Source organism: Acomys minous (assembly GCF_964271855.1).
Source record: "Acomys minous genome assembly, chromosome: 11".
NCBI classification, from domain to species: domain Eukaryota; kingdom Metazoa; phylum Chordata; class Mammalia; order Rodentia; family Muridae; genus Acomys; species Acomys minous.
In genome coordinates this window covers 35,113,629-35,126,330 of record NC_140492.1, presented here as the reverse complement: position 1 = coordinate 35,126,330, position 12,702 = coordinate 35,113,629, and the positions used below count along the sequence as shown (strand labels likewise).

Below are 12,702 nucleotides of genomic sequence, written 5' to 3'. Positions count from 1 at the left end.
TATAGCTAAAATGCCAAATGCTTAAAGGTTCACTAAAGTGAGGAAAGTCACTAAGTAAGTTTGCAGGAAAGTTGTGACTCAAACATTGATTTGGTCTGAGTCTCTCTCACTCATGTCATGTTATCTATGGAAAAGAGAAAATCATTATCATTTATTATATCATTTGATTTATAAATCCATGAAATTATGCATCAAAGACATTGCCAGGCCTGTCTATTGGTTATTAAAATAGTTTTAGAAAACATGCCAATATGAATATTAAATTTTATAAACTTGGTCAAATCAGATCATGGCAACAACTTTATCAGGTCAAAAATGAACGTAGTGTTCACACAACTCTGATTTCATGCAAAAAGTTTTCATCTAAAGATGGAGGACATGTACCACAATTACTGGCTTCTTCTTGTAAAAGATGACCCAGGAGGCCACATCTGTAATACTTCTTACCTTTCTTATTGTCATTCTACATGAAAGTATAATATGTAATAATGGGCCTGAGAGTTTGATATCTCTGAAAAATAAAATAAAATTGATAGCAAAAAGAAGAGGTGAGTTATGGTAGTTTATGGTGGGGGCAATGGCATTAAGGCAGAATAAAAGCCAGCCTTTTGGTTGTACAGTGTGAAGGGCAGAACATCCTTGAACATTATTCAGAATGAGTTAGTGTTAGGGCACTCACTTTCCATACCTTTTATTGTCCTTTCCACTTTCTGTTCACTGTGTGCAGCTGATTGCTGAGAAACCAACATTTAAAACTTCTGACTTTCTTTGGGAATAGAAAAGCATAGTGACACTAAGCCAGAAGAGGAGGCTGATAGCAGAGCAATAATGAGTTTCGTATAGATAAAGGGCTGGAATGTGAATGACGGGAAGATGCTGCATTGTCACTGTAACCAGGGAGAGAGGGAAGGTCAAGTCTAAGAAGAGTGCTCTATGGGCTTAGAGACATAGGAATGATATTTTTCAATGGAATAATGTTTCAGAATTACAGATGTTCCACTGCGAAAGGCTTTCTCATAATGGTGCAGGTGTTCTGCTGTCCTGAAAAAGAGGTAGGCTTCCATTGACCTTTGCATGACCATGATTGAATTTCAGTTTGCCAGGCTCTTTCATTATCTTATGATATGCATACAATAATGATTCAACCTTAATCTGCCCTGGCTTTTTTAGGCTGGGTATTACTGTTTTATGGATTCTCTACTGGTAGTATTTCATTTTGTGATGCAAAGAGTCAAAGGGGATAGCCGATCAGACTGTCTCCTATGCAAGTGAGTTGCTCACTTCATTTAAATGGAAATTTGTGTTTTCATGGAAATTTGGAGCTGTATTGATGAACAAAGATAAGATGCCTCTACTAAGTAGAATAGTGAAATAAAAACTGTCTTGGAAAACTCACAAAAACACTAAGATTTACAGTGATGACAGAGAATGTTGAATATCTAAACAGACACACACATTTCTATAGGCTAATTAAGTTTTTCATGCATAATATGTAGCCATGAAGGAGAACATTTCAGGACAATAATTTTGAAGGACAGGTGGAATACACACATTTCCAATCAGCATAAAGATTTCATATAGAAGAAGAATTAGCACACTGTCTTCTGTAATTGTCAGCTATTAAATAGGGTAGACATGACTCAGCCAATGGATTAGGTAATTCTGTGGGTCAGGTACAATGTATTTTTCCATGTTTTATCTTTTCCTGAGAACATCAATGCAGCCATGTTTACACTCCTTTGTTATAACTCACGTAAGAAACACTAAGTCGCCTGTGTCTACCAATGAGAAAAGTAGAAATAAGTTATGCTATTTTTTTTTTGTCAAAAATACACACAGGTCTTAAAGATTTTTGATCAGTAATGAATTGTGAGGCTGTATCCTGTGTCCCCACCATTAGAGCCTTCAATTAGCCTGCATGTCATTCGCCTGACACTTGTCAGGTTACAGTATCTGTCTCCTGCCACCTCCTATGCCAATTCACCGCTGTCAACATTTGTACTCAGCTACTTGTGCAATTTAGCTTAAATTTCCAAAGAAGTTTGGTTCATTCTAGTTCAGCAAAAATGGACTCTAATGGGAAATGGTAGATGTGTGTAGAAGGGAACAGGATAGGATTAAACCAAGGAAACCCTGACACTTAATTTATACATAGAGGACTATGACAGAAACATGCTTCTGTATTGAGTGTATTAAGTAAGGTGGCACTAAAGGTTATAGTGTGCTAGTGAGGTCGCTCAGCCAGTAAAAGAACCTGTGGCGCAGCACAGCCTGAAGACCTGGGTTAATACCCAATTCCCCATACACAAAGATAGGTGTGGAGTTGCACATCTGGAATCCCAGCATTCCCAGCATCCAGATGAGAGACAGAAGCAGAAAATTAGTCTAAAATCTAGAAGGACAGCTAACCTAGGGCATACAGGGTGGCAGAAACACAAAGAGAGCCAGTCTCAGCAAGGTGGAAGGAGCATACCAATTCCTAAAAGTTGTCCTCCGGTCTCCATATACATGCTATGCTATACATGCACCTGCACACACAAACACACACACACATACATACACACACACACACACACACACACACACATGGGGGAGAGAGAGAGAGAGAGAGAGAGAGAGAGAGAGAGAGAGAGAGAGAGATGCATACACATCCTTTATACATACAAAGAGATGATGAAAAAGTTATCATAAATAAGATGAATGTAAATTTAAAGTCAATAGTGCTATTTCATGTGGGACACAAGACGAAAGCTGAACAATGGAACTGGAACAGCTTAAACCTCTTTGCTTTCAGATTGCTCTACTGTTTAGGAAAAAAAACTAAAACTCTGGAATATATAATATCTTTCTCTATATATAATATAATACACATTTAAATTGTGCTGGTTGACTTGAGCTTTGGTTATTGCTTACTCAATAGAAGAAATCAAACAATTCTATTCTTTTCTAGGATTTCCATTTTTCTGACAGGGAAGTATTTTCCAATGAAAGCACACATGTGCAATGTATGAGATATTTATGCCAGTTTTCAAAGGGACACCTGGATAGGCAAGGGACCTGATGACCTTCTGCGGTTGAGGAATGGAGTGCAGTTAGGAAACCTTTCCAAATAGTCTGTGTTCCTGGGGCTATTTGGAACTGGCCCCAAGAAACAAGATGACCTCTGGTGTATGATGTGTAATGACATAGATGGAGCCTGAGTTTAGAAGAAGTTGCCTGTGGTTTCAAATATTATTGTCACCATCTTAAAAGTTGTAATAGTTTTTAACAAGTGACTTTATGTTATCATCATACGTTGTACCTGGAGAATGATAAAGCCTGTTATGTTGGAGGGCTTTGAGAGGAATGAGGTATAATCAGCTGCTTTCTTGTGGCCTTTGAGAAGACACTACTTGCCAGAATGACCACACATGGTTTATTCTGCATTCTCCAAAGGATTGCACACATGCAGCATTAGAGACTAATGACTCCATAAAGGATGCTATCTCCTTTATTGTTTTAAGAAGCTCTCTTATTCCACCTGCTTTAAAGGGGTTGTGTCTGTGTTTTATATTTCCCAAATTCCAGTGTGTTCATATGATAGGCAAATCACTGTACTTGCAATTTCTAGGTTAATCCCTAGACAAGTAGATTGAACCCTTTCTTCCTCCTCCTTTAGGCTGAAAGGCAGATGTGCTGGGAAGTAAACCTTGATCATGTAGAAGAGGACATGCTAGAGGAAGGCACACCAAGGAATATTGGAACTTGCCTCTTTGCAAGACCTGCTGAGAGAAAGCTCTTCTGCAAAACCCCAGGTTGCTTATTTTCCATCAAAGACTTAAAAGAGAAATTATTTTTTATTCTCAAGGCATTTTATATTAGCATCATTTCTTCTAGCTAATGCACACCATAAATTCTTATGGGGTGCCTCACTATAATTTTTTTTAAAACTAGAAGAGCTGAATAATGAAAAGTTCTGAGTACTAGAGATTTGCACATAGGAGGCATTATTAATTTGCATTAAAATGATCTAAAACTATATTGAGCCAAATTTTACCTTCAATGATTTTCAGAACACTCTGAGTCCTGTGTAGCCTCAAGGTCATCTTTATGAACACTAATTATAGCGTAAGTCTATAGACGCTGGGACTTGAGTAAATCTATAATAACCTCATGACAAACTCCTGAAATTGCATTTTCAAAATAAATTCCTGAGGCACTCTAGTTTCTTTGTAATTTATCTTCATTATGAAAACAGACTATAGAATGTGAATATAACTTTTGCAAATGTTCTCATTATTTGGGAACTGAGTATGGACACATTGACTTTTTAAAAATAACTAAAAATCAGAAAATACTTTTATACCTTAATATTTTCAATGATGCAAAATGCTAAGATTTTAAATAATATGTTGATAAACTGATTGCAATACTGTGAAAGAATCCTGTATGTAAGAGTGTAGATTCAATGCTTACCTGCTCCAATAACTCTTTCAATGCGAATTCTTGAAGGATCAATCTCTTTTGCAAATTCGTGCACTGCTAGGGATGGGTCTTCATACGTGTCTGGATCAATGTATGTCTTAATTCCTGGGAAGTGCACTGCAACAAAATGAAAGATTGGTTTAATTTAATAATATTTCAATAGGCATACATCAAGTGAATATGTAAAGGCAGGAGTGGCATAGTAAGGTGGTTGTTAATTATTTAAATTTTTCTGCTTCCCCTCCAGGTTCACACCTGCACAAAAAAGGGAAAACAGAGAGACTGCACAGTGCAGGACTTTCTTTTTTCTCTCTTTCTCTCTCCTTCATGGCTTCCATAGTTGAGCAATCTTTGCCACACAATCACTAGGCCCAGCAATACAGAATCAGGTAGCCACAGACAGGATCCTCTGAAAGCCTGATATTAAAACCAAATCCTCTGTAAGAAATCTAACGCAAAGAAATGGGAGCATTGTTGTGACTAATCTGCATGATATGATTCAGAAGTTTTGGAAATAGTTTATAAAAGGATCTGAAAATAATGCAGTGACAGAGATGTCAGAAGCTGTGAGGAGAGCCTAATGGTAATTCTGGAGGGATGTCGGAAGACCAGAATGCAGGCAGCAGTGCCGGGAGCAAAGACTATATTCATGGAGTTTCATATAGGAAGAGAACTACTGGAAATCTGACTAGAGGACATTCTGGTTACATTGTTTACAAAGAATTTCCCCAACTCTTGTCCATGCCCCCAGTGGAAGGCTAAATTTAAAGACCAGCTAAAGTGAATAATGGTGAAAGAAATTTCAAGGCAGCCCAGTAAACCTCAGATACATTTGTGCTGGCCACTTTAAAAGCCATATTTACAGTGTGAACTAATTTAAAAAAAAAATAGAAGGGTTTGAAAAAAAGAAGTTACAATTTGGTGAGAAGGAAGTAATTTTAACGTTCTGGGCAAGAAAGGTGTGGCTTTTAAACGCGATTAGAGCCATTAAAAAGAAGCTATGTGCTTTGCCCAGGGACAATACGGTATGCCTTGAGAATATTTCAGGAATGAGGAGAATTCCACCCACGTCAGATTCAAGACTATAAATATATACACTTATTTGAAAGATTTTTCCTAAGAGATCTACAGGTATACACTACTAACCTAGGACCATCTAAATAGTTGTTTCCATAATATTTATTTCATTTTCTCAGTCATCCAGACACTAAGAGGAGTCTATACTCATGGGTAAAGCTGGCAGATTTTGCATTATTCACTAACTTTAGTTTTTACATGTGAAAGTAGAAGGATCATGAGTAAGTAGGGTTTTGGAGGTGTCTATTCAACTATCAAAGAAAATGAGGAGAGTTAGGCAGTGTATAGAAGATTTGGCATTTCTGTGGTAAGCTCTGACAGAATAATGTGTAAAGCGATGATAAAGCTAAGAAGGAATAGAGATCCCAGGAAGCTAGGGATTCTGGGAATATGGAATACTTGTTGAGAAAGACTAAAGGCAGCAAGGAGAGGCAGCTCAGGAAAGTGGTCAAGTGTGCTTCAAACAGCTGAAAGGATGTGATGGTCAAGTTCCTTGCAAGTTATGTCATTCCACAACATGACTTGGGTGCTGGGCATAAAGCTACATGATTTAGTATGTACCCTATTGTATTCGTCTTGTTTTGGTCTCCAAACCTTATTTTGTATTCTCTATTCTTGGCTTTTGGAATGAGAATATTGATTATGTATCACTCTATTCTGCCTCTGTGACTCTGGTCTTATAAGAGACTTTGAACTTTTCAGCAATGTTGAGCTATTGAGACTTTAATGACTGGGTTCTGGGAAACGAGGTGAATATATTTGATATTGTAAAATGCCATCGAAACTGGAGTGAGGGGTAGAAGCTATGGCTTAAGGGGACATGCTTAGATGTCAAGGTGACGGAAGGTGGACCCATGATGGCTAATTTTAACTGACAACTTAATAGAGAAGTGCTTTGGGGATTAGTAAAGGTCTTCTTTGGGTATGTCTGTAAAAATATTCTAAGACAGTAGTCAATAAGGGAAAGACTTCCTTAACTCTTGGTGGAACAGTCACATGGGCTAGGTTGCAGATGGGATAATGGATAAAAGGGTGAAAAGCCACAGCATAGGCAGTCTTTCCTAGCACATTCTGCTTCCTCTCTGCCATAAGGTGAATGTCCATGCTCCATCATGCTCTTGATGCATGAGACCATGAGCAAATTAAATCGTCCACCTGTAAGGTGTTTCCGTCCACTAATTTGTCACTGTAGCACAAAAAACAACTAACACATACTATAAAATGACTGGATGAAATTTGATTTTGTTAGTTCTCAGAAGTTGAAAGCCATACGAATTCATAATTAAGCAATATTTTTTAATCTCACATTCTTACAGAATAAAATCTTAAAAACAAATAAAAAAGATAAGGAAGTGAGTTTAGAAAAGGCAATAAGATATTCCTTGGTAGCTTGTAATTTGCTTCCTTGATTATTGTGTTTGCTGCCTTCATTCATTACATTTCACCTTCCACTTCTTCTTAGTGTTTTGATATACACACATGAGAAAATTAGATAAAAAAATAGAACCAAAAAGAATGTTTCCAGGTGTATGTAGACCTGACCTTGATTTTGAAGTGTTATTCTCATATTGACTTGTCATAGTTTAAATATAAGGAAAAAAGAGATAGTTTGTATCCCTATATTATATTCATATGTTTATAACCAGAGTTATAATTTTAAATTTAGCTCTAATTTTGACAGAGAATTAGTGTCAGCTAATCAGATATATGGTACATATGGTACAATTGAAAACATTAAAGACAGATAAAAATGCCATTACTAACACAGACATAACTTTCAAAATTAAGCCATTTATGTAAAGTGATAATGCATTCCCATACAATAGCTTGATGACAATGCCTCTTTCATGAAAACGTAATAGATGCAATATTGGAAAGATCAGAGCCAAATGAGTTCTAATTGTGAATATAAGGTTACTAATTTAATTCATCTCCATTTTCTTAAACACTGGTTTCTTTTTCTTTACTTCCTGGGAGGCTTCAGGTTATTTTCAATAGGTCTTGCTGAGCCCATCTGGTTTAGTTTATGCTAATCTACTGCTTGTAGAGCAGATAATAAATACCTCAGAAGCACTGCTTTCCTCTGCACCCCAGCAGAAAAAGCCCTGCAGTGAATCTTACTGTTGCCCTGCATTAGTTATCTGCCCAGGTGCCGGCATCCAGGTTTTTGCAATCTGTTTACAATGTTTTGAGGTCAGCTCAGGCCAGGTTTGCAAGGCAGATGGGTCTTAGGCCACTTTTAAAAACAGTTAAGTGCCTTAGAATTTCCCCTAAACCACCTCAGACATTATATTACTTAAAAACCCTTTCCTGCCTTACAGGGTGATATAGATTGGGGAGGGGGCTGCTTTTTGTTTTGTTTTGTTTTGTTTTTGCTTCCTTTAAAACAAAAGGGAGGTTTAAATAGCTGAACAAGTCACTTCATATATTATCTCTATACTTTGGTTAATTAAAGAACATCCCTTTCTTGTTACTTCAGAATCTCACAAAAGAAAAACCATCTCGATGGAGCAGTTTGCAATTTGGAGGTGAAGGTGGAGGTGGGTGTTCGGGAGGAGGGAAGGGCAATTATCCATCCAACGATAGTGGTAATTATAGCTTGCTGAGGAAGAGATCTTCAAATGAATATAACCTTGTAGTCAGCACAGGGATTCATACATATTCTAAGAGTTAAAGAGCTGATACACTTCTATAGTGCTAATGAATTGTAAATTGCTTTGTTGTATGATTAAGTGACAGTCTCTCCAAAAAGGAAGAAGGATTCCTCAACTTGTGTATATCTAATGCTCCCCTAAATGAAACCGACTCATGCTCCAGAGCCATTTGATGGTAAATAACTATACACAATCAGTCACCATGTATTTTTAGTAAATTCAATTTGTTGGGTTCTCCTGGAGGCACTGAAGAAAAGGTAATGTCATTTAATGAGAAGCAGGTGCAATTTCCATACCAAACCTAGAGCTACATGAAGCCCCTAATGCCAAAAGGGGTGGGAGATGGATTTTCTGTTTGCTTGTTTTCTCAACTCAGTGGGTCACACATTTGAGTGGGGCTCAGGAGACTCCAGGTGGGCACAGAATAGTGGCAAGGGACAAGGCAGTACTTACGCTGGCCGTTCTGTACGTGAGTTCTTCTTTTCTCTTCCGACTTCATTTTGGCCTTTATGTACCATTGACACCTTGCAAAAAGGTAAACAGAGGCTTATTTAAGCATTATGTAATGTAAGAACACAAAAACAATTATGGGTCTGGGGAAACAGTTTAGTGGTTTAGAGCATTTGCCTCTATGGAAAGTCTTGAGTTCGAGTCCCAGTACCTATGTCAGAGGGCTCACCACTGCTGGTACTTCCAGGTTTGGAGTTCTAACATTCTCTCCCGGCCTCCCATGGACACATGTGCTCGCATACACATAACTTTCTACATAGACATAATTTAAAACTAAAACAGAATTAGAATACATGTTGTTCATAGACAAGGTTCTTATCTTTCTTCATAAAGACCAGCTTAGAACGTGTTTGTAATTTGAGAATGCTCCATAGAACGCTTTTGCTGTACATAAAAATTAGTACAAGATAGCAGTGTCAAATAGACTGATTCGAAAGATTGGATTCCCAGAGAATATTTTCCTTTCTATCTGACTTCTAATAACCATAAATATTATTTTATTTTATTTTTAAAATATATCTTATTAATTTATTCATATTATATCTCAATCGTTATCCCATCCCTTGTATCCTCCCATTCCTCCCTCCCTCCCATTTCCCCCTTTACTCCCCTCCCCTATGACTGTGACTGAGAGGGACCTCCTCCCCCTGTATATGCTCATAGGGTATCAAGTCTCTTCTTGGTAACCTGCTGTCCTTCCTTTGAGTGCCACCAGGTCTCCCCCTCCAAGGGATGTGGTTAAATATGGGGCACCAGAGTTCATGAGAAAGTCAGACCTCACTCTCCACTCAACTGTGGAGAATGTCCTGTTCATTGGCTAGATCTGGGTAGGGATTTGAAGTTTACTGCACATATTGTCCTTGGCTGGTGCCATAGTTTGAGCAGGACCCCTGGGCCCAGCCCTGCCCATCATAATGTTCTTCTTGTAGATTTCTAGGACCCTCTGGATCCTTCTATTTCCCCATTCTCCATGATTCTCTCACCTAGAGTCCCAATAGTATGTCCTCCCCTCTGTCCCACTTTCATGGTAAGTGAAGACTTTCATGGGACATGCCCCTTGGGCTAGTGTCCAGATATAAATGAGTATATACCATTTGACTCTTTCTGCTGGTGGTTTAACTCACTCGTTATGATCATCTCTAGTCCACTGAGAATAGAAGCTAATTTTCTATCCTTCTGAGATTCTAACTCAAAATGCTTTTTATTTGTGATACTTGCAAAAAATATTTATGGTCCACAAATTTCAGAGACCATAAATATTTTTTTACAAGTATCACAAATAAAAAGTATTTTGAGTTAGAATCTCAGAAGTATACAAAATTAGCTTCTATTCTCATGCCAGTTAGCACAGTGGCTTCTTTCTTAAGAGTTGAATATTTGAGGGGGATGTTCAGTTCTTCATGCACCATGTAGTTGGGCTCTTATGACTACTTCAACTCAAGTAACTCCAGCAACATCCATGGTGTTTGACTGTTCATCAAGTTGATAATTCTAATAGGTTAAAGAGAATGTAGTACACAGTGCAATTTTAGCGTCAGATGTGCCTATATTCCCGATAGTTTAAATATTAATTCAGATTTGTTGTATATTTTCCATGAATTAACTTCCATGAATGTCCCTCTACCAACGTTCATAACAGGTACTTCAGAACGACGTTGTTAACCGATGTAATCAAAATAGTTCTCTTCAATATGGAAAGCATTTAGGTAATTTCTGATGTTCTAGATGTGGCAAAAATAGAAATTCAAAACTGAGAATGATTTGGTGTCAAGTTTTCTTTGTCATTAGCGTCTCTGTTTAAGTGGTATTGATATTCCAATTCAGGAAATCTGATTTAGGTAACATTTGATATCTATTCTTGTTTGTTAGGTTAAATTTTTCCCACAAAGGTTGTAGTGTTTTAACTCCATGACATTTATAATTCAAGGCAATACTTTTTATTGTAGAAGGTAAAAGTTCTTGTAACATCATCCCATAGTGTCTTGCAAGGAGAAGGATTCTAAGACAGTGATGGTGTGTGTTAGAGTGGGGACAAGTGAAAGAAAAAATGTTTTTGAGGAGTTGAATGGATGTATGGGAGAAAATGAAAATGAAAATATTTGGTTGCATGAAAAGTCACAATAACAATGTGATTGTGTTACAAAAATACTGTTAATACATTATATTTAGATGCCTGCTTAGGATATGAAGAGAACAATAACTGTATAAACTTGTTTTGCATATATACTTTACCTGCTATAAAATAAATTCTATCAGTAACTTGTGAGTCTTAGGTATGGGTAGCTTAACAACAATAATTTATTCATCATAAATTGCACAAAACCTAAAGTACAATGATATGCTATATAGAGATACTACCACAAAGACACAAATAATACTCTATTATGTGGACTGTGATAATGTAATACGATGATTAATTTTGATTTATAAAAATTCTTAATTCCCATTTGAAAATTTCTTTGAAGATGTTTAGGGTACAATATTAGATGGTTTTATTTAAAGGGGGTGTCATATTTATCTCCAACAATAAACAATAAATAAAATAATCAATTTATCATGAAGTTAACTTAAAAATATTCTATTTTGTAATAATTCACTATATAGCCAAAACAGATAGATGTTGTAATGTATGCTACCCAAATCTTGTCATACATGAATTAAGTTTCTTTTTTCCTCAACATCTTTTTATGTCACCAAGGCACACAGAGATCTATTGCCTGTGAATGTCACATCCTTATTTGCTTTGAGGCTTCTGCTAGGGTTTAGTGCTTTATATGTGGAGTCACCCTGAGTATCTACTGCTTGTTTTATTGGCATCATTTGTGCGGTTTTTAAATCATGACATTGGCATCATCTTGTATTATGCACATTTCAGATTATTAACACAAGTCTCGAGGTGTTCTTTATGCCCATGTTGATATTTAGAAATGCCTCTGGGCTTTCTATTGTTGTGAGAAAGCATCATTAGAAAATCAATATGTGGGAGAAAAGTATTTTAGCTTACAATTCACATTCTATCACTGAGGGAAATCAGGACAGGAAGCTGGAGGCAGGAACTGGAGAAGAGGCCATGGCCAGTTGCTTACCAGCTTGCTCCTTGTAGCTTGTTCAGACTAGGGGAGATTTTTTTAATTGGGCTTATCTCTTCCCAGTGACTCTAGTTATGTCAAGTTGACATAAAACTAGACAACACAAGAATGAATGTGTATTTTTTCCTTAGAAGATATTTGTGATTTCTGATAAATAAATGTCAAAGGCTAGTTCAAAATAAGTTACTTAAAAATAGCTCCATACAGGACATCCCATTGAGACTCTAGATGAGAGAAGCATGGGAGAATGGGGAAATAGAAGGATCCAGAGACGTAATATAAATAAATTAAGAAAATATATTAAAATAGCTCCATACATATTATTTTCATTCTTAGTTGTGAAGTTTTTGGACCTGGATCTTGGAAATATTCCAAATGCACTCAAAGATTAAAATATGGTAAAAAATGAGGCCAAGTCATGTCAGAAGCTAAACATAGACACTTCGTTGTCAATATCTTAATATAGTGATGGTTCTTTTTATTTTAAAGCACATTATAATAATAAAAAAATAGCTATATTACTATAAAGTATAAGAATATTATATTTATAAAACAAGATAATTATAGGGAATTTTCATATTTAATTGACAGAACATATTACTTTTATAACAAATTCAAAAAAAAGATTTTTATGTAAGTTGCTGTAAGTTTGGATCCTTCAAGGAGTCATCAAATTATAATAAAGAAAAAAATTCAGGAGTGATTTATTTTATATTATTCAGCCTTTTAGACTTCTTTTTTAAAATATATTTTATTAATTTATTCATATTACATCTAAATTGTTAGCGTTTAGACTTCTATACTGTAGGCTTTGGCTGCTTTTTTTTAGTGGGAATTGACACTAAATGTTGTTAGTGGTTCTGTCCCCAGTAGCCCTGAGGAGTTCCTTGTTTTTTATTTTTGTTTTT

General features: G+C 36.4%; 1 protein-coding gene across 4 annotated transcripts in view; it reads right to left on the bottom strand.

Annotated features, from left to right (window-relative positions):
* EPHA6 (EPH receptor A6) overlaps nucleotides 1–12,702 on the bottom strand; it is an 896,620-nt gene that overhangs the window by 257,815 nt on the left and 626,103 nt on the right. For 3 of the 4 annotated variants that reach the window (XM_084801064.1, XM_084801065.1, XM_084801067.1), the window contains 2 exons: nucleotides 8,649–8,719; nucleotides 4,456–4,581 (listed from right to left, as the gene is read on the bottom strand). In XM_084801064.1, the coding sequence (XP_084657190.1) occupies nucleotides 4,456–4,581; nucleotides 8,649–8,719 (197 nt within the window). Of the gene's footprint in view, nucleotides 1–4,455; nucleotides 4,582–8,648; nucleotides 8,720–12,702 lie in introns of those variants that run through there. The other variant, XR_014783005.1, reaches the window with a different exon arrangement.